The following is a 25,197-nucleotide window of genomic DNA, read 5'->3' as shown; positions in this document are numbered from 1 at the left end:
GCATATAAAAGATCCCTTGCTACAATAACGGAAAAATGTAGCGGGTTTCCTCTCTAAGACTATATGTTGTAATTACCAACTGTTTGACATCCAATAGCCGATGATTAATAAATCAATGTGGCTCTAGTGGTGTCGTTAAACAAACTTCTCTCTCTTCGTTTACTTTTCACAAAGTAGTCTCGTATATGTTTACTTTTTGGATGCGAAAAAAGCCTTAGACAGAGTAAATATTTAGGACTATATGTCAATATTACCAACTGTTTCACATCCAACAGCCGATGATTAATAAAACAAAAGTGCTCTAGTGGTGTACGTTAAAGGGATATTCCTGAATTTGCTGCATTGTAAGATGTTTCTCTTAAAGGGACATTCCTGAGTTTGCTGCATTGTAAGATGTTTCCGACTAATAAAATATTTCTACGATCAAAACTTACATATTAAATATATTTTCTTGTTTAGAATATCAGTGTCTCTATATTCAATGTGTTTCTAGTCGTCTTAATATTTGTATGGAGCCCAAACTGGATTTTGTCTTCTTCGTACATACGAAAAAACAAAGTTAGGAAATAAAATGAAATTTAACCTAGTACAAATATTAGAACGATCAGAAACACGTTTAATATACAGCCACTAATATTTTTTGTAGACAAATATATTTGATATGTAATTACAAACGTTAAAAAGCTGTTAGTCGACAACATCTTAAAATCTGATGAAAACTCAGGAATGTCCCTTTAAACCAAACAATGTTTAAATGTATAATATACCCAAACGTAGAGATGAATTTGCCAGGATCTGTGGCAGTAGGGTCTTTAAGAAATCTCGACTGGGAAATCTTCAGTGTGTTGGCGTTCGCTCGAGTCACCCGGATGGTGGGGTAGTTCATCTGCAGTGTCCACGTGTCCATCACGTCCTTCACATTGATACTCTTACCGTCTTCTGTCGCTTGCTACAACAGAATTTTTTTTTTTTTATCTAACGACGCACGACATTGTATTTACGGTTATATGGCGTCAGACATGTGGTTAAAACCCTAACCAGATATTGAGAGAGAAAACCCCCTGTCGCCACTTCATGGGCTACTTTTTCGATTAGCAGCAAGGGATCTTTTATATGCACCATCCCACAGACAGGGTAGTACATACCACGGCCTTTGATATACCAGTCGTGGTGCATTGGCTGGAACGAGAAATAGCTCAATGGGCCCACCAACGGAGATCGATCCCACACCGACCGCACATCGAGCGATAGCGATTCAAAGGAACGGATACATAATCAGGACAGATCCAAGGGTGGTTACCAAAGGGAAATATATCCCTGAAAAATTAAAGTACCCCTTTTTGAAGGTTTTTTTGGTGTAATTTTCAATGAAGTGACCTTTTCAGGGTGCATTTTGCCCTTGGTGTCCTTTGCGTACATCGTTGGAACGGGACATCTACTGTTTTCAATGATTGTGATGTTTACAAACGGACACTAAAATTACATTCATTACATACATATATAAATATATACATATACAAATACATATACATATACATATACATATACATATACATATATATATATATATATATATATATATATATATATATATATATATATAGACAAAACCACATATATGTAGTTTTGTATTTATTACATACCCTAAATTGGAAACATTTTTTCCAAATAATAATTTAGAAATTGTAACACTGCTAGCTAATGACGGGGATTTCTAAATTTACACAACTAGGTCAGCTGTGTTACTACGCGGACCGAAGAACCACCAATTATTACACATAGGAATATAGTTCTATTTAAACAATAAACAGAAATAAGAAAGAACGAGTGAAAAGTTACCTATAATTTTAATGTTATTGTTTGAAATGCCTTTTAAAGACAATGTAATAGCTAAAATTCACGAACAATATAATATTTAATTTGCTCGTAATACGTCAGAAAACCTTCAGCGTGCCAGTTTTATCAACGAAGGGACATTCCTGAGTTTGCTGCATTGTACGATGTTTCCGACTAATAAACTATTTTTACGATTAAACTTACATGTTAAATATATTTTCTTGTTTAGAATATCAGTGTCTGTATATTCAATGTGTTTCTGGTCGTCTTAATATTTGTAAGAAGCCCAAACTGGATTTTATCTTTAAATTATTTCGTACATACGAAAAAAAATGTAATTACAATCGTTAAAAAGTCTCTGTTGGTCGATAACATCTTAAAAATTGCAGCAAACTCAGGAATGTCCCTTTAATCTATTAACTAGCAATACGCCTCGTCTATAATAAAATAATTTAAATGTGTAATAGAAACTGTAAATTGTATAGCGATTACGAATCTGCCATTAGTATTTTCAACATCGTATCAAGGTCAAAAGAAGTTATGACAGAGTTTTGAGGGTATGTAGCCATAGATCACTCTCTACAAAAGGAGAGCTGCTCTTTGCCATGATGACCTACCTCGGTGATGTCGTGGTTAAGCCGCTGGACATAAAACTGGTAGGTACTGGATTCGCAGCCCGGTACTGGGTTTGCAGCCCAGTACCGGCTCCCACCCAGAGCGAGTTTCAACAACTCAATGGGTAGATAAGACAACTACATCGATTTCTCTCTCACTAACCACTAAATACTATCCACTAACCCACTGTCCTAGACAGACAACCCAGATAGCTGATGTGTGTGCCCAAGACAGCGTGCCTGAACCTTAATTGGATGGAAGAACGAACAAAGTTGAACTGAATGAAATAAATAGAACGATAAAGGGTTCTCATTCCGTCTTTAGGAGGACTACCACTTTTATAACCCACCAGAACAGGTTGCAAACACCTTTTTTTTTATAGAATCCGTAACCAACGTCCAATTCAAATGCCCATTTTTCGTAACAACGTGTTTACAATCTTCATTTTACGAAAGCCAACACATTTATTGAAGTGCTCGTTTTAGGAGTAGGTCTGTTTGCCATTTGCTGTTGGTCCCCTCCCTAAATCTGAACGATAAAACCGTATTCAGATTTAAAAATCGAATCTCTGCACGAGGCAGAATCGAAAGGATGTGAGGCAAAGTCGTGATTCCATTATCAGGGGTTTGTTCTTAGGAGGATGTCATTCCCCTAGGGGATATGTAACAGAATGTTTCATCCCTCTTATACTGCCTGTAGGAGGACTGCCACTTCCCTAGGAGATACGTAACATAATGTTTCATCCCTCTTGGACTGCCACATCCCTAGGAGATACGTAACAGGATGTTTCATCCCTACTGTGCCGCATGTAGGAGGACTGCCAATTCCCTAGGAGATCCATAACAGGATCTTTCATTCCTCTTATACCGCTTGTAGGAGGATTGCCACATGCCTAGGGGATATGTAACAGGATGTTTCATTCCTCTTGTACCGCTTGTAGGAGGACTGCGACTCCCCTAGGAAATACATAACAGGATGCTTCATCCCTCTTGCACTGCCTGTAGGACTGCCACATCCCTAGGAGATACGTAACAGGATGTTTCATCCCTGTTGCGCCGCCTGTAGGAGGACTGACACTTCCCTAGGAGATACGTAACAGGATGTTTCATTTTTTTGCACCGCTTGTAGGAGGACTGCCTCTTCCCTAGGAGATACGTAACAGGACGTTTCACCCCTCTTGCACTGCCTGTAGGAGGACTGCCATTCTCCTAGGATACGTAACAGGATGTCTCATCCTCTTGTACTGCCTGTTGGAGGACTGCCACTCACCAAGGAGATCCGTAACAGGATGGTTCATCCCTCTTATACCGCTTACAATGACTGCCACTTCCCTAGGGGATATGTAACAGGATGTTTAATCCCTCTTGTACCGCTTGTAGGAGGACTGCCATTCTCCTAGGGATACATAACAGGATGTTTCATCCCTCTTGTACCGCTTGTAGGAGGACTGCCACATCCCTAGGGAATACGTAACAGGATGTTTTATCCCTTTTGTACCACCTGTTGGAAGACTGCCACATTGCTAGGCGATACATAACAGGATGTTTAATCCTTCTCGCACCACCTGTAGGAGGACTGTCACTCCTAGGGGATAGGTAACAAGATGTCTCATCCGCTTGCACCGCCTGTAGGAGGACTGCCACTCCCAAGACTAGCTTAGAAGGTTTGCCTTTGACACGGATATGCATATAAGAATAGCTCAATCAAGGATCTGTAAGTATTTGAGAGAGATATTGTAAAACGTATTTGGCATAAAATATGCCTTAGTGTTTAAAAACTAGGGTCTGTCAGTTTAAAATATCATTTCCACACAACTCACTTCAGTTAAGGCTTGCCACAGGTCGTCATGGAACGCCGCGTCATATTCCTTACGTTTTAAGTATTTCTGTAAAAGAAGAAGAATAGGACATGATTGTCAGTTTAAGGACAATCAGGACAAGTATCTAATCAATAACTAACAGGAAAATCCTACACAAAGTATCCAACTGAAGCCATTGATTTATTCAGGAGTTTTACGTCATGGTCCCGTGTTTGATCATATTTGGAAAAAATAACGCAATTTAATTATAATTGGGATAGTTCTTTTCAGGTCCTTGAATGTTGAATTAATTTATTAGAACACATAATTAAATATATAAATTGGGGATTTTCAGTGCTACTTTCGTTTGGGAAAGGGCCTATGTTCGGACCCACTGAATGCATGGACGTAAGTCGTCTATCGTTAATTATTAAAACAAAAGTAAAACCAAAAAACACTCCAAACAAACAAACACCAAACAAGCATAACAAGTAAAACAACAACAAAAAAGAAGCTATATTTACAAAAAAAAATAATATTGTCGAAAAATGGGAGAGGGGTCTGCTTGTAGTAGCTACGGTTCTGCCACTTGGCTAAATGTTCCTTCACGAACAGTGATCATTCGCGTAGCCCGGGAGGGGGGGGGGGGGGAACCGGGACCACCCCCTACTCATACATACACATACACATATACACATATACACATATACACATATAGACATACATACATACATACATACATGCATACCCCACCGCGTCCACCAATATGAATTGCTCCTCCCCTACATAAAACCGTGTCTATGCCATTGACAGTGAGTGTGACAATAACACCATACTTATTGTTATTCCCATATAAAATCGTGTCTACGCCAGTGACAGTGAGTGTGACAATAACACCATACTTACCGTTATTCCCATATAAAATCGTGTCTACGCCAGTGACAGTGAGTGTGACAATAACACCATACTTACCGTTATTCCCATATAATATCGTGTCTACGTCAGTGACAGTGAGTGTGACAATAACACCATACTTACTGTTATTCCCATATAAAATCGTGTCTACGCCAGTGACAGTGAGTGTGACAATAACACCATACTTACTGTTATTCCCTTCCTGAAGGTGTCCTCTCCCAAAAAGAACCGCATCATTCGGATGATGGAGGCTCCCTAAAACATATAAAAATGACATAAAATGATTTGGCAAGAATTCCGATCATTCCAGCATTCAGTTCATTCAGGCTTAAGTTATGTTTCGGCTTAGTTATAGTATTAACAAGCATGCTGGAACGTCTTTCCAATGATTCATAAAGCTCGTCAAAGACAGTTCTGAAAGTGATAAAGCAAAAAAATGCATTGTATAAATATACTGAGATAGAAAAAATAAGGAAACACTTTATATTGGAGCCTCAGTTTGACATACGCTGAAGTTTCAGTAACACATTCCTTTCCCTTGATACTACAACATATGACATCATATTGCAAAATATACTGAGAGAAATAAGAAAAGGGAGGGTTGGTATTGAAAACCAAATTGAATTCACTGGTAGCTTCATAACCCCTGTATAAAATACACAGATTTGTTGTTGACTGAATGTCATTATTGTACTGGTTACCATTAAAACGGTAGTCGTCATGACACTATGGATGGCGAAGGGCGAGACGTAACCCAGTGGTACAGCGCTCGCTTGATGTGTGGTCGGTTTAGGATCAATCCCCGTTTGTGGGCCCTTTACGGCTATTTCTCACTCCAGCCAGAGCACCATGACTGGTATACCAAAGGCCGTGGTATGCACTATCCTGTCTGTGGGATGGTGCATATAAAGTAACCCTTGCTCCTAATGGAAAATGTATCGGGTTTTCTCTCTAAGATTATGAGTCAAAATGACCAAATATTTGACATCCAATAGATCAATGTGCTCTAGTGGTGTTAAATTAAAACAAACTTTACCGTTAGTGCTGGTGTTATCCCTTAAGTCTTTCTATCAGTATATAAAATAAACGTTTATAATAATAACAAAATACTTCAAGTTAAACACTATTCTCCGTGGGCCAAAGCTTGCCAAAAAATGTGTTTAGTTAAAGATGGCATATCACAGAATGGAAATTAAACTACAGTATGGATCGATTTTAATTTTAATCTGGTTTAAGGTATAACAGTGAACCATTTACCTTTGCGTAAGATATTCGGTCAAATATTTCATTAATCTCATCGGGGTGGTTGACTGGAACATACACGGGATGTGACGTCACAAGAGCATCAAAGTTAAATACACTCTGCAGGTCTTCCACAACAAACTGTTCAAACTGGAAAACAATATTCACATGTTAACATAGTTATTGTGGCTCTATCTAACTAGCGTCGACGTCAGTTTGCGTCAATCTGCGTCGTTCTGCGTCAGTGTGCGTCAGTCTGCACCAGTCTGCATCAATCTTCATCAGTCTGCATCGGTGTGCATCAATCTGTTTCAGTGTGCGTCAGTCTGCATACGTTTGCGTCAATCCGCGTCGGTCTGCATCAATATGCGTCAGTGTGCGTCAGTCTGCATCAATCTGCATAAGTTTGCGTCAATCTGCATCAATCTGCGTCAATCCGCATCAGTCTGCGTCGGTCTGCATGAGTGTCCGCATCAGTCTGCGTCAGTCCGCGTCAATTTACATCATTATGCGTCAGTCTGATTCGATCTGTACCAGTATGCGTCGGTCTGCGTCAGTCTACGTCAATTTGCATCAGTCTCGTCTTCAAAACCGTTACTTCTCATAGGGACGTGCGTTTATAAAAAATATAACAAATGCATTTCATGGTCTTAGAAATGCCACGATGACCAGAAAAGACTTCAGATGTATGGAAATGGAATAAAATCTAATTAATGTCTGATTGCAATTATCCAAAACGGCTCTACTAAGGGAAACTACGTCAAAGTGTTTAAAAGCACTTTCTGGCTCACCATTTTCCATTCTGGATGCACGTGGTTGACTCCCATGTACTCGACAAAGCTCGCGAATCCCTCGTTTAGCCAGAGGTCATCCCACCACGACGGGGTCACCAGATCACCAAACCACTAACAAAAGAAAAGAAGGTCGGGTTAATGACACCTCAGCACATCGTTTAGGGTTTTGTTTCACACGTCGAACAACATGAAGAATATAAAGAAAACACAATACTTTACACAGGGGACAATATGTGAACAAATTAGGTAATCGGAAGTCAGTTGACGTAAGTTTTTCCAGCTAACCGATAGTTCGGTTGCGTGAAGTATGTCTGAGTAATTACTAGTAATCGTAACACGTATACAACTGTTTAGGGTCCCGTTTTACGAAGCGATCTTAGCGCTAGATACAATAAATAAAAATAAATAAATAAATAAAAACGAAAAATAAAGCGAAAAAAACACACACAAAAAAAACACCGTCATTTCATTTCAACTTATTTTCGTGCTTATATCCAATTAAAGTTCAAGCACGCTGTCCTGGGCACACACCTCAGCTATCTGGGCTGTCTGTCCAGGACAGTGGGTTAGTTGTTAGATGTTAGTGGTTAGTGAGAGAGAAGAGAGTGTAGTGGTCTTACACCCACCCATTGAGTCGTTAAAAACTCACTTAGAGTGGGAACCGGTACCAGGCTGCGAACCATGTACCTACCAGCCTTATGTCCGATGGCTTAACCACGACGCCACCGAGGCTGGTGACACCGCGATAGAGAGAGAGAGAGAGAGAGAGAGAGAGAGAGAGAGAGAGAGAGAGAGAGAGAGAGAGAGAGAGAGAGAGAGAGAGAGAGAGAGAGAGAGAGAGAGAGAGAGTGTGTGTGTATCTTTAACATGCCCATATACCTCTATGGTTTCAGGCATGACTGTCCCGGGCCCTGTCTCTGGATAGCCAGTGGCGTGGCTCGGGACAGTAATACTACGGGACAATTTTGACTCATTATTTTTAGGAATGGGGGTAGGGAATTAAAAAGTATTAAATTAAGACGCACAGATCTAGATAAAAAAAATTGGTTCAAAACCAAAGTAATTTCCTAAAAAAAAATTAATTTTTGTTTTAATATAAGATTTAAATTTACTTTAATTAAATTTATTTTAGTCGCATTTTAGAGCAGGCATTTCTAAAAAATAAATATAATATTTAAAAAAGAATTTTAGCCCTACGGCTAAAAATTTTTTTTTTACATAAAAGGATAAAAACATGATAAAAATAATAACATATTAAAAAACCGGCATGCTTTTTAAAAACATTTATCAATTTTGAATTATTTTAAGAAAGAACCAACACCAAAAGTAAAAAAAAAACAATATATGTAATTCAAGTCAAGTAGCGGGAGGACGTTTTACTACCAGATAAATTTCCCCCCACATCCCAAGCCAACCTCCATTCACACCCTTTCATACAACATACAACACCACACTAAAAATTCAAATTAAAATAATATATACAATTATATATAAATATATTAATTTTTTAAACTGTTAAAAATGTATTTAAAATAAAGGTTAAACTCACCCATCTCCAATTCAATTAATTTATATAATTTTAGTTGAGTGGCTTAGCTTGGCTCAATAACTGATTTAACGTGTCCATACACCACTAGGGTTTTGAACATGTCTATCCCGAGTCCAACATTCAACTAGCCCAGTGGTAAAGCACTTGCTACCTGATGCATGGTCGGTCAGGGATCAATCCCCGTCGGTGGGCCAATTGGGTTATTTCTTATTCCAGCCAGTGCACCATGACCGGTATATCAAAGGCCGTGGTATCTGCTATTCTGTCTGTGGGATGGTGCATATAAAATATCCCTAGCTACTAATGCAAAAATGTAGTTTCCTAAGACTATATGTCTGAATTAACAAATGTTTGACATCCAACAGCCGATTATTATTAAATTAATGTGCTCTATTGTGTCATTAAACAAAAACAAACTTTTAAATTTACCGTTACCCAAGATAAAAATAGAGATAATGGGAGATAATTCTGTAAGACAATATGGAGGAAGGGAGGTAATCACTTCTGCGAAAACAAGATTCCGAGATGGATCAATGTATCACATTTCTCCACCTCTACTTAGTCAAAAGGCGAAATAATTACCAAAGTAGAGTATAGAAAAGGGAGATAACTACCTTTGAGAACAGAGCTCTGGTCAAAAGGTGAGATTATTACCAGTGGAACACAGAGAGAGAGAGAGAGAGAGAGAGAGAGAGAGAGAGAGAGAGAGAGAGAGAGAGAGAGAGAGAGAGAGAGAGAGAGGAGGGGGAGGGAGGGAGGGAGGGAGGGAGAGAACCTTTAACATGCTCATATACCTCTATGGTTTCAGGGTTGACTGTCCTGGGCCCCGTCTCTGGATAGCCAGTGGCGTGGCTCGGGACAGTAATACTACGGGAAAAGTTTGAGTCATTATTTTTAGGAATGGGGGTAGGGAACTAATAATTATTAAATTAAGATGCGCAGATCTAGATTACAATTTTGGTTCAAAACCAAACTAATTTGCAAAAAAAAAGTATTATTATTTTTTTATAATATAAAATTTAAATTTACTTTAATTAAATTTATTTTAGTCGCATTTTAGAGCAAGCATTTCTAAAAATAAATATAATATTTAAAAAAGAATTTTAGCCCTACGGGGTAACAAGTGGAACAGTTAGCACAAGCTAAATTTTTATTTTTATTACACAAAAGGATAAAAACATGATAAAAATAATAACATTAAAAAACCGGCATGCTTTTAAAAAATATTTATCAATTTTTAATTATTTTAAAAAAGAACCACCAAAAGTAAAAAAAAAAAAACAATATATACAACTCAAGCCAAGTAGCGGGAGGAAGTTTTACTGCCAGATAAATTCCCCCCTATATCCCAAGCCGACCTCCATTCACACCCTTTCATACAACATACAACACCACACTAAAAATTCAAATTAAAATAATATATACAATTATATATAAATATATTAATTTTTTAAACTGTTAAAAATGTATTTAAAATAAAGATTAAACTCACCCATCTCCAATTCAATTAATTTATATAATTTTAGTTGAGTGGCTTAGCTTGGCTCAATAACTAATTTAACGTGTCCATACACCACTAGGGTTTTGAACACGTCTATCCCGAGTCCAGCCTCTGATAGGATCGGGGGGTCTGACTCGGGACAGGGATAACCTAACAAATAGGGTCAATTTAGAAATTTTGAATATTAACGCCAAACGTATAAAAAGGGGAAAATTGGGAGTAATAAGTTTTGGCTGCGCCCTTAAAGAAAAATATTAACATTTCTAACCTATATAAATTATTAATATAATATATTTTCGGCGCAAATTTAGATGGGCTGGTCTAAAATTAATAATAATGATAAAACAATATTCATTAAGCCCATGGGAGGTTAAAAGGAAAGGGGCTGCCAATCATATTTTAAACACTGGTGTGACCAGGTGAGGGTCGGGAGGGAGGGGAGGCCAGCTCTACACAAAATCCAAGGCCGAAACGCCGACGCCTATAGCCCCAAATAATGCCCTAACTCCCGGCATCCCATCACCCCCACACCCACCGTGTCCAACCGCAGTTCAGTCCAATCCTGGCAGCCTACTAGTTGTTTAGGAAGTTATTATAACTTCCCAAACCAGCGTCACTTGAAGAGTGACGCCAAAGGGTTATAAACGTTTCATCGCTGGTGCCACTAGGAGAGTGGCGCAAAAGATCCAGCGATGGTTAATTTAATATTGGGTTTTGGGTGCCAAGCCTGCCAGAAGTTGAGTGGATAGAACATGACCCGTAGGCGCCGGCCAAGAGGGATTGGGGAACACAGCACTGGGGCCACCAGGCAGTACTGCCATGTAAAGGATACCCCCCCCCCCCCCCACCCAAACCAACCGACGACTCAGATCAAAACCCAAATAGAATTTATACACACTGCGATAAAATGATCTCAGTAGTGCAAGGGAGACAACTGACCTGATGCGCCAACTCATGGGAGACAACTACGGCGACTCTCTGCTTGTTTCCCTCGGACGAGACTCTGGGCGAGTACAGCATGGCGGTCTCGCGGTAGATGATCAGACCCCAGTTCTCCATGGCGCCCGCCGAGAAGTCCGGTATCGCGATCATGTCTGATATACAACAGAGGAGAGAGAGATGTTTTATTTAATGACGTACTAAACACATTTTATTTACGGTTATATGGCGTCAGACATATGGTTAAGTACCACATATATATATATTGAGAAAGGAAACCCGCTGTCGCCACTTCATAGGCTACTCTTTTTGATTAGCAGCAAACAAACAGAGACTGAAAGGGCGAGATAGATAGTGTGTGTGTGTGTGTGTGTGTGTGTGTGTGTGTGTGTGTGTGTGTGTGTGTGTGTGTGTGTGTGTGATAGTGAGAGAGAGAGAGAGAGACAGAGAGAGAGAGAGAGAGAGACAGAGACAGAGACAGAGAGACAGACAGAGACAAAAACAGAGAGACAGAGAGATATAGATATACAGACAGAGACAGCGAGAAAGAGGGGGGGGGGGGGGGGGGGGAGGGGGTGACGTTTCTTTTGCTTTCCAAACTATGGGGCATGATATAACTTGAAGACAGTAACTTGGAGTGTTTCTAACTGACCTTGTTTGGGCAGTGGGAAGCTGATGTTGAAGTAGTCCTCGTAGTATGTGAGGATTTTGACACCCACGTCCAGGGCGTAGCTCGTCTGTTCCACAGCCGCCGGGGTCGACCACGCTTTGTACTACAAACAACACAGATGATGAGGATGAGGAGGAGCAGGAGGAGCAGGAGGAGGAGGAGGAGAATGATGATGATGATGATGATGATGATGATGATGATGAAATCTGTACATGGAACAGAATGACACTTTTTGCAAATTAATTATTATTGACATTATTATTATCATCATCATCATCAATATTATTATTATTATATCTATTAGATTTATTATTATTAGTTATTATTATTAGTTATATTATTATTAGTTTTATTATTAGTAGTAGTAGTAGTAGTATTAGTTTTAGTTTTATTATTATTATTATTATTGGTCATATCATTGTTATTATTATTATTTATATCATTAATTATATTATTATAATTGCTATTATTATAACTATTTTTATAATAATAATTATTATTATCATCATCATCATCATCATCATCATCATCATCATAAGCTACAAGTAGTCATCATCATCATCATCATCATCATCATCATCATAAGCTACAAGTAGTAACTGGACAGCCCTTAATGTTTAAAGAGAAACTTTATGAAAATAAACAGTACTGCCAGTCTTCAAGATTCAAAATCATGACAGTCGCTTAACATTACGTTTTATTATATAACATTGAGTGAAATATCTTAAAATATCACTGAAATAAAAGTTTTATCAGTCGCTCAGTGACGATGACACATTTTAGAGTGAAAAGTTCACTATTTCACTCTAAAATGTGTTATCGTCACTGTGGAAAGTGTTATCTTTACTGTATTTAGCTGCTGGCATTTTAAAACATAAACGTAAATTGCCAAAAGTTATATAATAAATAGAACATTTCATGGTTTTTTAAAATATGATTTATATCTTATTTCGTGAAGTTTGCAATCATATCAAACTCGCGCAAGCGCGACTCGTGAGATATGATTGCAATCTTCACCTGATGAGATATAAATCATATTTGACCAAAACACATGAAATATCCTCTATACATATAACAACCTATGACGACTAATTAATTTGTACTAAATAATAAAATGAATATAAAATACATTGCTACATGGTTTTGTGTATATGTTACCCTCAATAAAATATTGTTATTTTTAAATCAATTTATAACACATAATTAGTAGAGATACTTTTTCAAAATTCATTGATTATATATCATTATGGATTCAGAATAGAGAAGACAATTACTATATAATTGTGGATCCGATAATTACTAATTATTGATAATTAATTCTTAAAACTTACCATAACTCCGCGTTTCGTCACTTGTTCTTTGTACTCAAAGTCACACACAATGAAGGCCAGAAGGTATGTCGACATCTTTGGTGATGTTTCGAAAATATCAGCCACAAAACCATTTGATCTAAAAATACAAAATTAAAGGCACTAGCAACACCTCTGTTTGCCCACCCACCCCACTCCTCCCCCCAACAAATAAACACACTAATTATTTTTTCCTGGGGTTTTTAAAACATTGCCTTACCTTAAAATGTTCTAAATGTACCAGGCGAAAATAAATATTATATACTTATCTACAAGTTACAAATCATGGTGGGTTTTGGGGTGGGGTTTTTAACTATGCTGTCAACTGATGAATATTTTTAGCATATTTTACTAGACAAACCCAAAGGATGCTTAATCGGCGCATATGTTGTGTAAATTGACAAACAATTCAGATATCGCAATCTCGGTTATATCAGTATCACAAATTGTACAGCGAAAGGTTGTTTACTTCCATTTACTAGGTTTGTACCGTTGTTTGGGTTTGTTTTTGTTTTGTTTGGGGTTTCTTGGGGGGGGGGGGGTTGCGGGTTTTGTGTGTGTGGTTCTGTTGGGTTGTTTTGGTTTGGTTTTTGTTTAGTGTTGTTTTGTGGGGGAGGGGGTTGTGGGGGTTGGAGGTGTTGTTGTTGTTGTTGCTGCTGTTGTTGTTGATGTAGTCGTTTTGTTTGTTGTTTTTTTTTGGGGGGGTTTGTTGGGGGGGGGGTTTGGGGCGTATTACTGAATTAAAAATTAACATTGGGCAAGTGAATTTTCATAACCGAAAAGTATCTCCTTTTGTTTTGTTAATAGGAGAAAAAAAGAAGTTTTTTGTTGTTGTTGTTGTTGTTGAAATTTGTTTTGGGGGTTGGGGGTTTGTTTTGTATTCTTTGTGCTGTTATAGTTGTTGTCGTCGTCGTCATCGTTGATGGTGATGATGATGCTGATGATGATGATCATGATGATTATGAAGATGAAGATACTGCAATTTTAAATTGGAGGTGAGGGGATAAGTAATCATCCACAGGGGAATTAACTCTTACAGAAACCACACCGTGAGTCATACAAGAGTTATCGTTTACCTGGTCTCGTTCCGCAATATCGGCATGTTCGACAAGGAGATTTTTTCCGGTTTCCTTACGAGAGTGACGTCAAACTTGGCCTTGATGGCAGGTTCGTCAAAACAAGGAAACACCGCACGTGCGTCTGTCGGCTGCAGTTGTGTCGCGGCCAGATAGCTAAGAAACAAAAATAGTTTTAAAATATATCATTATATTAAAGACGCAGACACCTAGTTTCAACCTGTGAAAATGGACACTAAGTTTAAAGGGATATTCCCGAGTTTGCTGCATTGTAAGATGTTTCTCTTAAAGGGACATTCCTAAGTTTGCTGCATTGTAAGATGTTTCTCTTAAAGGGACATTCCTGAGTTTGCTGCATTGTAAGATGTTTCTCTTAAAGGGACATGCCTGAGTTTGCTGCATTGTAAGATGTTTCACTTAAAGGGACATTTCTGAGTTTGCTGCATTGTAAGATGTTTCTCTTAAAGGGACATTCCTGAGTTTACTGCATTGTAAGATGTTTCTCTTAAAGGGACATTCCTGAGTTTGCTGCATTGTAAGATGTTTCTCTTAAAGGGACATTCCTGAGTTTGCTGCATTGTAAGATGTTTCTGACTAATAAAATATTTCTACGATTAAACATACATATTAAATATAGTTTCTTGTTTAGAATATCAATGTCTGGTCGTGTTAATATTTATATATATATATATAGATATAGATAGATAGATAGAGAGATAGGTAGATAGATAGATAGATAGATAGATAGATAGATAGATAGATAGATAGATAGATAGATAGATATGGCCTATGTTTGGTTGATCTACAAGTATATCTATCCACAGTATATCTATCGGGGTCCAAAAAAAACCCACGGAACTAGTAACTGAAGGAAATGACATGACGTATTTGTTTGTCTGTGTGTCCACTTTCTTAGTTTTTCTTTTCTTTCTTTTTATACATTTTCTAAGTAAGTGGGAGACAGAGACAATGACAATGAGACAGAAAGACAGGAGTCTGAGAGCGAAGAAAGAGGGAAGATATGAAGACAGGGGACGAGAGGCAGAGGCAGAGATGAAGAGAAGGGATAGTGAGGGGGAGGAGAGAGGATGGTATGATGAGAGAGAGAGAGAGAGAGAGAGAGAGAGAGAGAGAGAGAGAGAGAGAGAGAGAGAGAGAGAGAGAGAGAGAGAGAGAGAGAGAGATGGAGACCGGGGAAGAGAAAGAAATGTTTTATTTAACGACGCACTCAACACATTTTATTTACGGTTATATGGCGTCAGACATATGGTTAAGGACCACACAGATTTCAGAGGAAACCCGCTGTCGCCACTACATGGGCTACTCTTTCCGATTAGCAGCAAGGGATCTTTTATCTGCGCTTCCCACAGGCAGGATAGCACAAACCATGGCCTTTGTTGAACCAGTTATAGATCACTGGTCGGTGCAAGTGGTTTACACCTACCCATTGAGCCTTGCGGAGCACTCACTCAGGGTTTGGAGTCGTTAGCTAGATTACAAATCCCATACCTACCAGCCTGTAGACCGATGGCCTAACCACTACGCCACCGAGGCCGGTACGGGGAAGAGAGTCAGGGACAGAGCCGAAGAGAAAAGATAGTGGGGGGGGAGAAAGGATGGTAGGATGAGAGAGAGAGGGGAAGAGAAAGACATAGACAAAAATAGGGAGGGAAGGGAGAGAGAAAGAGAGATAGATAAAAGAGGGTATGGAGAGAGAGAAAGAGAAAGAGAGATAGATAAAAGAGGGGTATGGAGAGAGAGAGAGAGAGAGAGAGAGAGAGAGAGAGAGAGAGAGAGAGAGAGAGAGAGAGAGAGAGAGAGAGAGAGAGAGAGAGAGAGGACATAATAGCTACATGTGTTATACAATTTCAAATGTCATCTGACTGCTCCTAATATAGCACAATAATAATAATAGATTTTTATTTCAGATCAGAGATCCATAGAACATATATAAACATCACATACAAAACTGATTACATAATATACCGCAGCTTGTGCCAGCGATTTACACATACAGATTTGACGTACACAGTTGTACACCGCAGGTTGGCAAGTAGGTCGTTTGAAGTTGTTTCGATTCTGCGCTTCAGCGAATATGCTGTTGAGCGAAGTAAAGCGCCAAAGCTTTTTACTCGATGACTGACAAACATCTTGCTGGCACTGTATGGTCGTCGTTGTCCGATCATCCATCGGTATGCATTATTATAACATATGTTAAGATCCTTCATGGTATCCTGCGTAAATTTCACACTTAATGCACCCGCGTACAAATTACTACAATAACTCACAAATAATTGTGTTTTAACAGATTCTGAACATTTTGCAAATCGCCGCAACAACATGTTTGCACGTACACAAAGGGCTCTATACTGTCGTTTAATGTCTTTATCGTCTTTCATGTTTTTGCATATAATATGACCTAGATATTTATAGTTGTCAACAAATTTCAGTACATCACCACACAAATATATCGAAGGCACATTGATCAACTTCAGAGTTTCTGGCTCAATACACATACAAACAGTTTTCATTGTATTATATATAATATCATAATCTTCTGAAAATTTCTCGCAAATCGTTAACATTTTTCTTAATGCAGAAATAGATGGGCAAAGAAGTGACATATCATCAGCAAAACTGAAGTTATTTAGAAACACCCCACCAACATTACACCCAACTGTACATTTTGACAAATGTAGGTTAAGGTCATCAATATATATATATTAAATAATAAGGGTGACATTACCCCACCTTGACGGACGCCATTTGTTACATTAAACTTACAGGAAATATATGCACCCCATTTTATACTAAACAATTGGGTTAAATACCATGCTTTGAGAAAGCGACCTACAAAAGTAGGCACGCCTTTTTTCAAAAGTGTCATATATAATGTCCAGTGATTTACTCGGTCAAAGGCTTTTTTCGCATCCAAAAAGCAAACATACACAGGACTACCTTGTGAAATGTAAAAGTTAATAACTTCCTTAAAAGCAAATAAACACATATCGGTGGATGTCCCACTTTTAAAACCAAACTGATAGTCCGATGTACTCAGGTCTGTTCGTGATAACAGTACATGTTCCATAACTTTTGATATCACAGTTGCTAATGCAATTGGACGGTAATTGCCTTTATCTGTTATGTCTCCGGTTTTGTTTAGATCACCATTAAACGCTTTTCTATCTAAAGGTTCGTCTTTATTGGTAGACGACGATCGTAGAGGGCGGAACCAGGGGACCCTCATCACCTAAATATATTCAAGCGCCTTTTTGTCTTTACTTTTTTAATCTCCATGGGGTTGCCCTTTTAACGAATTGGTCCATGTGACCGCCCCCCCCCCCCCCCCCCCCCCCGCCTAAAATATATTTCCAGGATCCGCCCCGATATTTGTGCAGGTTAAACAGAGAATAATACATAAGAGGCCATTAGATACCATTTATCTTTCAACGAGTTGTTTTAAAATGTATCTAACGAACGAGAGTTTGATACGTTTTTAAACAACCAGTTGTAAGATAAATGATATCTAACGTATTATTCTATTTCTTACATATCCTCAAAAATAAGGTTTTAAGCCAATTTTAACATCTTTTTTCGACTAAAAGTTATTTAAAGCCCTTGCACTTACCCTTCTCAGACAAATGATTGATAGGTTAACTATACGTCACAGTGTAATCGAGTTCGATCGTGCTGGTTTTTCATTGGATGTACGGCACTTTCTTGAAACTCCAAACGCGTAAATGTGTAAACAATTATGTGTTATCAAAAAATAACGAATGGTGTTCTCACCAACGGGTGTGTAAGAAATCTATTTATACTTACACCTCGTTCCAGCCAGTGCTCCACAACTGGTGTAACAAAGGCCGTGGTATGTACTATCCTGTCTGTGAGATGGTGCGTATAAAAGATCCCTTGCTGCTAATCGAAAAAGAGTAGACCATGAAGTGGCGACAGCGGGTTTCCTCTCTCACTATCTGTGTGGTCCTTAACCATATGTCTGACGCCATATAACCATAACTGAATGTGTTGGGTGCGTCGTTAAATAGATAAAATAAACATTATACTTACACTGTTTGGTTATTCCTCTTGTACTCTGACAAATAGAGACCCTGCAACTGGTTCTTCAGACGGGCTACGTATCTCATCTCAATACTGTACATCCGGTCTTTCACCAACATCTCGCTCAGGTGGAAGATCACGAATTCTCTCTCGTGATCGTACTCCGTCTTCGAAATCACCGGTTCTTGTCCGGAGATGGCTTCAAACTTCAGAGTGCTTTCCGTGAGGTTCAGTGCTTTTATTTGTAGCGTGACCTGTTTGGTGGGCCTCACGCATTTCATCTTTATCCTCACGTAGCCGTCGAATGTGAACTGTTTGACGTCACCTTCGTACATGTTCGGCTGCAGTTCGATCGTGTACAGGATTGGTTCGAGATCTGTCGGAATTCTGACGTCGGTAACTTTCGGCGGAGTTGTCGGTTCGGCGGTGGGCGAAGTGGTGACGTCTTTGCAGACTGCGCCTGTAAAAAAGAAAGAAATGTTTTATTTAACGACGCCCTCAACACATTTTATTTACGATTATATGGCGTCAGACATATGGTTAAGGACCACACAGATTTTGAGAGGAAACCCGCTGTCGCCACTGCATGGGCTACTCTTCCGATTGGCAGCAAGGGATCTTTTATTTGCGCTTCCCACAGGCAGGATAGCACAAACCATGGCCTTTGTTGAACCAGTTATGGATCACTGGTCGGTGCAAGTGGTTTACACCTACCCATTGAGCCTTGCGGAGCACTCACTCAGGGTTTGGAGTCGGTATCTGGATTAAAAATCCCATGCCTCGACTGGGATCCGAACCCAGTACCTACCAGCCTGTAGACCGATGACCTGCCACGACGCCACCGAGGCCGGTCCGCCTGTAAAAAAATAACATTAATAATTTATTATACACAGTATGTGTCTATAAATTATATATAAAATTACTGTAACAACACATGGCTTCTCCCTTTGCATGGGTTGATATTTGTCAACAAGGGAATGGTCAAGAAAAAATAAACAGTTATTATAAATTTAAAAAATAATAATAATAATAATAATAATAATAATAATAATAATAATAATTTATTAATATATGAAGGGGCGGGACGTAGCCAAGTGGTAAAGCGCTAGCTAAATGTTCGGTCGTTTTGGGATCGAACCCCGTCGGTGGGCTCATTGGGCTATTTCTCTATACAGCCAAAGGCCATGGTATGTTCTATCCTGTCTGTGGGATGGTGCATATAAAAGATCCCTTGCTCCATTAGGAAAAATGTAGCGGGTTTTCTCTGATGACTACGTGTCAGAATTACCAAATGTTTAACATCCAATAGCCGATGATTAATTAATCAATGTGGTCTAGTGGTGTCGTTAAACAAAGCGAACTTTTTTTTAAAATATTAATATATGAAATACGTGAACCGACTTCCAGATAGCTAAGATTTTTGGATTAGTGTCCACAGACCAATCTGAGGGGGATTAGGGAACATGTTCCTCCTAAGAGTATTCAAATGTACCCTTTTTCATCTGAGTGGTGTTTTTTGTGGTGTTTTCTTAGATCCAAGGGCCCTTTTCCCGTTAGCCCCCTCCCCACCCTCAAACACAGACACACACGCACACACATACACACACAAAACATTTCCTGGATTCGCTCCCCCCCCCCCCCCCCCCCCCCCCCCCCCCCCCCCCCCCCCCCCCCCCCCCCGTATCCCTTGATAGAGCCGTCAGGATAAAACTTCACTCCTTAAACTCTAATGCGAGTCTCAAATTACCAACTGCCACAACACAGTTGGCCAGCTCGCCGCTCTCACGACTTCCACGACTGTCCAGTTGCTAGTCTGAGCACTCTTACAACTTGATTCTCATCATATACCACTCCTACGGCCGATTAGTTGTTAATCGGAGTGCTCCCGTCGTAAGTGGGGAGCTGGGGAAATGACAACGCAACCGTCGTGTTGGCCAACTTTCTCATGGCAGTTGATAGTCTTACATTAGCATTATGCTAGGTATAGACTACCATCTGTCAGCACAAAGTTGACCAACTTTTTGCTGTGACGACTTCTACGACTGTCCATTTGGTAGTCTGGGCGCTCTTACAACTCGATTATCGTCGTATAACCCATTATTTGTTATCTGGGCGCTCTTACAACTCGATTATCGTCGTATAACCCATTAGTTGTTATCTGGGCGCTCTTACAACTCGATTATCGTCGTATAACCCATTAGTTGTTATCTGAGCACACTTACAACTCGATTATCGTCGTATAACCCATTAGTTGTTATCTGAGCACACTTACAACTCGATTATCGTCGTATAACCCATTAGTTGTTATCTGAGCACACCCGTCGAAGTCAGGAGTTGGAGAAACCACAAAGCTACCGTTGAGTTGGCCAACTTGGTCGTGACAGTTGATAGTTTTCAAAGACGGGTGTATAAAGACTGCATGTCAAAAATTACTAAATGTTTGACATCCGATAACCGATGATTAATAAATCAATGTTCAAGTTAAAGGTCAAGTTCGAGTTCTTTATTTACCTTGAGTTTTACAATTCATTAGCTTAACACACAGTATAAATAATACAACGTAATTGTACGAAGTGCACACGTGCAAGACAATAGTAGGTGTGGTTTAGGAATTATATTAAAGGGACATTTCTGAGTTTGCTCCATTGTAAGATGTTTCTGACTAATAAACTATTTCTACGATTAAACTTGCATATTAAATCTATTTTCTTGTTTAGAATATCAGTGTCTGTATATTCAATGTGTTTCTGGTCGTCTTAATACTTGTAAGAAGCTCAAACTGGATTTTGTCTTCAAATAATTTCGTACGTACGAAAAATGTTTTTAGGAAATAAAATGAAATTTAACCTAGTGTAAATATTAGCACGATCAGAAACACGTTTAATATACAGCCACTAATATTTTATGCAGAAAAATATATTTGATATGTAATTACAGTCGTTAAAAAGTGTCTGTTAGTCGATGACATCTTAAGAATTGCAGCAAACTGAGGAATGTCCCTTTAAAATGCATGTAAACGTTAATGGTAGTGTCATGGTGTGCAAGCTGGTGACCGACCCGATGTCAGACTTTGTCCCGCCTGCTACTGTTTGAATCAAGTAAACCGGATATACACGTTTTTTTTAAAATCACGTGTGTTTAATCTTTTATTCATTATACGGGGCGGTTTTTTAATGGGGGAGGTTTTTGTTGGGGTTTTTTTTTTTTTTTTTTTTTTTTTTTTTTTTTGTGTGGTTTGTTTTTGTTGTTGTTGTTATTGTTGTTTTTTTTTTGTTTTTTTTTGTGGGGGGGGGGGGGTAATTTAAAAGCCTTGAACCGTAAAGGTTTGAAACATATACACTGACGAATCCCCGATTTCAAACAATGGTACATTGTATATCTGTCGCCGACTTAGTCTACATCACTGGTGTGTTCTATCAGACAACACCGCAGAAGTAAATAGATCCATTATAAATAGTATTACGTACTCAGAAAAGGTGTCAGTATTAATATAGCATACAGAAAAAAGGTGAACAGCGCATATAAGACGTAAACAAAACCGTGTGTTTATTAGGGTCTCCAAGAGTACCCGAGTACTCTACACAGGACGAGTCTACCAAGACTGAGTCCGTTCACAGGACTCGAGTACCCGTACAATGCTGAACACTCTCATTTAATTATATTTGTTTACGTCGTTTTACCATATGATTGCCGCCTGTTACATTATAGGGCTATGGAAATGTGTGAAATGCAATTACAATGACATGATTTGGTGTCCATGTTCAGCGCGGGAACGAAGAAAGAAAGAAAGAAAGAAGAAATGTTTTATTTAACGACACACTCAACACATTTTATTTACGGTTATATTGCGTCAAACATATGGTTAAGGATCACACAGATAATGAGAGAGGAATCCTGCTGTCGCCACTTCATGGGCTACTCTTTTCGAATAGCAGCAAGTGCTCTTTTATATGCACCATCCCACAGACAGGTAGTACATACCACGGCCTTTGATATACCAGTCGTGGTGCACTGGGTAGCGCGGGAACGAAGATGCATAATGTTATTTTACTTTATTCCTTAGTCTCATTATCATTCTAGTGTAAGTGTCGGGTTCTCGGGTCCGGTTCGAGTTTTAACTTCGATAGTTTGGACTCGTGGAGGCTCTAGACTGCTTACCGATCGCAGGCCCATTGGGCTATTTTTCGTTCCAGTCAGTGCACCACGACTGATATATCTGCACTACATGCGTTTAATGGTTTATTCTTCTTCTTTTTTTTTTTTTTTTTTTTTTTTTTTTTTTTCAAATTTAAAAGCTTTGAACCGTAAAGATTTGAAAGATAAACGTTGATAAATGTGCGATATCAAACAGTGGTACATTGTACACCTGTCGCCGACTTAACTTACTTCACTGGTTTCTACTTTCAGAGAATACCGTAGAAGTAAATACAGTGAAACTCCTCTAAACCGGACACCGTTGGAACCAAGACAAATGTCCGGTTTTTAGAGGGATCCGGTTTAGAGAGGTTAAGTTCTGTCCTGGGTTTTTTTTTAAAATTGACTCTGGTAAACCTCCAGTTTTTAGATGGAATTCCGGCTTGAAAGGTGTCACTCTACATCCATTATACATAGTATTATCTACACAGAAAATCTCCCAGTATTCATATAGCATACTACTTTAACAGAAAAAAAGTGAACAGCGTATATAGGGCGTGAATAAAACTGTGTGTTTACCAGCCTCAGTGGTATATAACATGTGCACGTGGCGTCTTGCATTTCAACGAACCATTGAATGTAAAGCTGGGTTCAGTGCAAGTATGTATCATGAATCAACAGGCTAATTCAATACACATCTCTGTGAACATAAAGTGATATTCCCGGGTTTGCTGCAATTGTTAACATGTTATCGACTAACAGAGACTTTTTAACGACTGTAATTGCATATCAAATATAAAAAAATCCTGCATAAAATATTAGTGGCTGTATTTTAAACGAGTTTCTGATCGTTCTAATATTTGTACTAGGTTAAAATTCATTTTATTTCCTAAATTATATATTTTTTTTTTCGTACGTACGAAATTATTTGAAGACAAAATCCATTTTGGGTTTCTTACAAATATTAACACGACCAGACACTGATATTCTAAACAAACAAAAAATATATTTAATATGTAAGTTTAATCGCAGAAATATTTTATTAGTCGGAAACATCTTACAATGCAGCAAACTCGGGAAAGTCCCTATAAGCGTACGAGACATGGTGGCAGAGACAAAATTGCGCCCCCCCCCCCCCCCCCCCTCCACCAAGTCCTGAAAAAAATTCCTCAAATTCGGGCAAAAGCAATAGAAACATTCTGGCAAAATTATCTTGCCTGATAGCTTTTTACCATGTATTTCAATCAATTTACCCACACAGTATTAGATTCGGGCACGTTTGTTTAATTCGGGCAAAAATCGGCCTATCTCCCTACAAAAATGGGAGCACGTACGCCTATATCTGTGAAGTTGAGTGATATGGCTCCAATTCAGGAAATTCATAGTTGTGGTACACAGGCAATTCTATACACCGCATGCAAGCCTAACTCACTAACCCCCCACCCCCCACCCCACCCCCACCCACCCCCACACACACATACACAGCTTTGCGTCTCACAGGGCGGGGAATTGCCCATTATTTATTCAATTTTAAAAATCATAATATTCAAAACATTAAAGGGACACACCCTAGTTACGTTTATTTGTTAACCATTACGGCGTTGTTTTTCGCTATTAAACACCATTTTTCACAAATAAAATTGCACTTTACTTACATTTTATTATTTAGAATACACATTTCCATTCACCTGAAGTGCTTTTTGGTAATCCTGATGTTTGTAAAACCACGAAATGCATTTTTTGCATTTTTTCACAAGACGTGCTGTCGAGAAAAAACCGTTAAGCAAGCGAGGTCCAATCTATTTTTAGAGGGGATATTTCCATTTCAATGTCACAGACATTGGTATATCACGTGACCGTTATCATTTTGGTTCGGTTTGTTTTCTCGTGCACGGTTCGCGCAATCAACATCCGATTTGTTGTTGTTCATTTGTGAGATTTTTCTTCACAGTTCGTGAACATTTTCAGTAACAAGAAAGTTCAGACAAGTAAGTGTCTCAATACAAAACGTTACAAACCCTTAAAACCAATAATGTTGCTTAGTCTTACGATATCTGGAGAGGGATACAACCAGGACAGAACAGTTGGAACATGTCCAAGAGAGGTGAAATTTGTCGTGACGTAGGCATTGTTGTGCTTCGAGCGACATCTACCGGTGACATCAGAATACTAACTTTCAAAATTATTTCAAGCAATTGGGACATGGGGATTCCCATGGTATTTATCGATATAAAACCTGCTTTTTCACTCCATTTGATAAAAACGTGATCTAAGTGTGTTACAGGTTTGTATATTAACCAAATTATAATTTATTTTCGCCGGATGGAACTAGGGTGTGCGGCTTTAATAGAAAATATATTAAACAATATTATAGAACTAATCCTAGCATTTTTAAAAAGAAAAGTATGCTGTCTTTGTGAAGTGCACCATTATTGAAAAAATCTTGCTATATTTATTTGAAAATCAACTAGTCTTGTGTGACGGGACGTAGCCCAGTGGTAAAGCGCTCGCCTGATGCGCGGTCGGTCTTGGATCGATCCCCGTCGGTGGACCCACTGGATTATTTCTCTTTCCATCAAGTGCACCACGACTGGTATATCAAAGGCCGCGGTATGTGCTATCCTGCCTGTAGTATGGTGCATAGAAAAGATTTCTAGCTACTAATGGAAAACATTTAGCGGTTTTCTCTCTCAGACTTTACGTCAAAATTACCAAATGTT

The 25,197-nt window shown here is 38.8% G+C and overlaps 1 protein-coding gene across 1 annotated transcript in view; it reads right to left on the bottom strand.

Moving 5' to 3' along the window:
• Window positions 1–25,197, bottom strand: part of LOC121373656 (aminopeptidase N-like) — a 40,178-nt gene that overhangs the window by 11,710 nt on the left and 3,271 nt on the right. The window contains exons 2-11 of the mRNA XM_041500368.1: window positions 18,353–18,803; window positions 14,285–14,440; window positions 13,191–13,308; window positions 11,842–11,962; window positions 11,190–11,344; window positions 7,198–7,311; window positions 6,422–6,556; window positions 5,354–5,419; window positions 4,271–4,336; window positions 768–949 (exon numbers count right to left, since the gene is read on the bottom strand). Of these exons, the coding sequence (XP_041356302.1) occupies window positions 768–949; window positions 4,271–4,336; window positions 5,354–5,419; window positions 6,422–6,556; window positions 7,198–7,311; window positions 11,190–11,344; window positions 11,842–11,962; window positions 13,191–13,308; window positions 14,285–14,440; window positions 18,353–18,803 (1,564 nt within the window). The remainder of the gene's footprint in view (window positions 1–767; window positions 950–4,270; window positions 4,337–5,353; window positions 5,420–6,421; window positions 6,557–7,197; window positions 7,312–11,189; window positions 11,345–11,841; window positions 11,963–13,190; window positions 13,309–14,284; window positions 14,441–18,352; window positions 18,804–25,197) is intronic.

Source organism: Gigantopelta aegis, chromosome 5 (genome assembly GCF_016097555.1).
Source record: "Gigantopelta aegis isolate Gae_Host chromosome 5, Gae_host_genome, whole genome shotgun sequence".
NCBI classification, from domain to species: Eukaryota; Metazoa; Mollusca; class Gastropoda; order Neomphalida; family Peltospiridae; genus Gigantopelta; species Gigantopelta aegis.
This window is presented reverse-complemented; position numbering and strand designations above follow the sequence as displayed.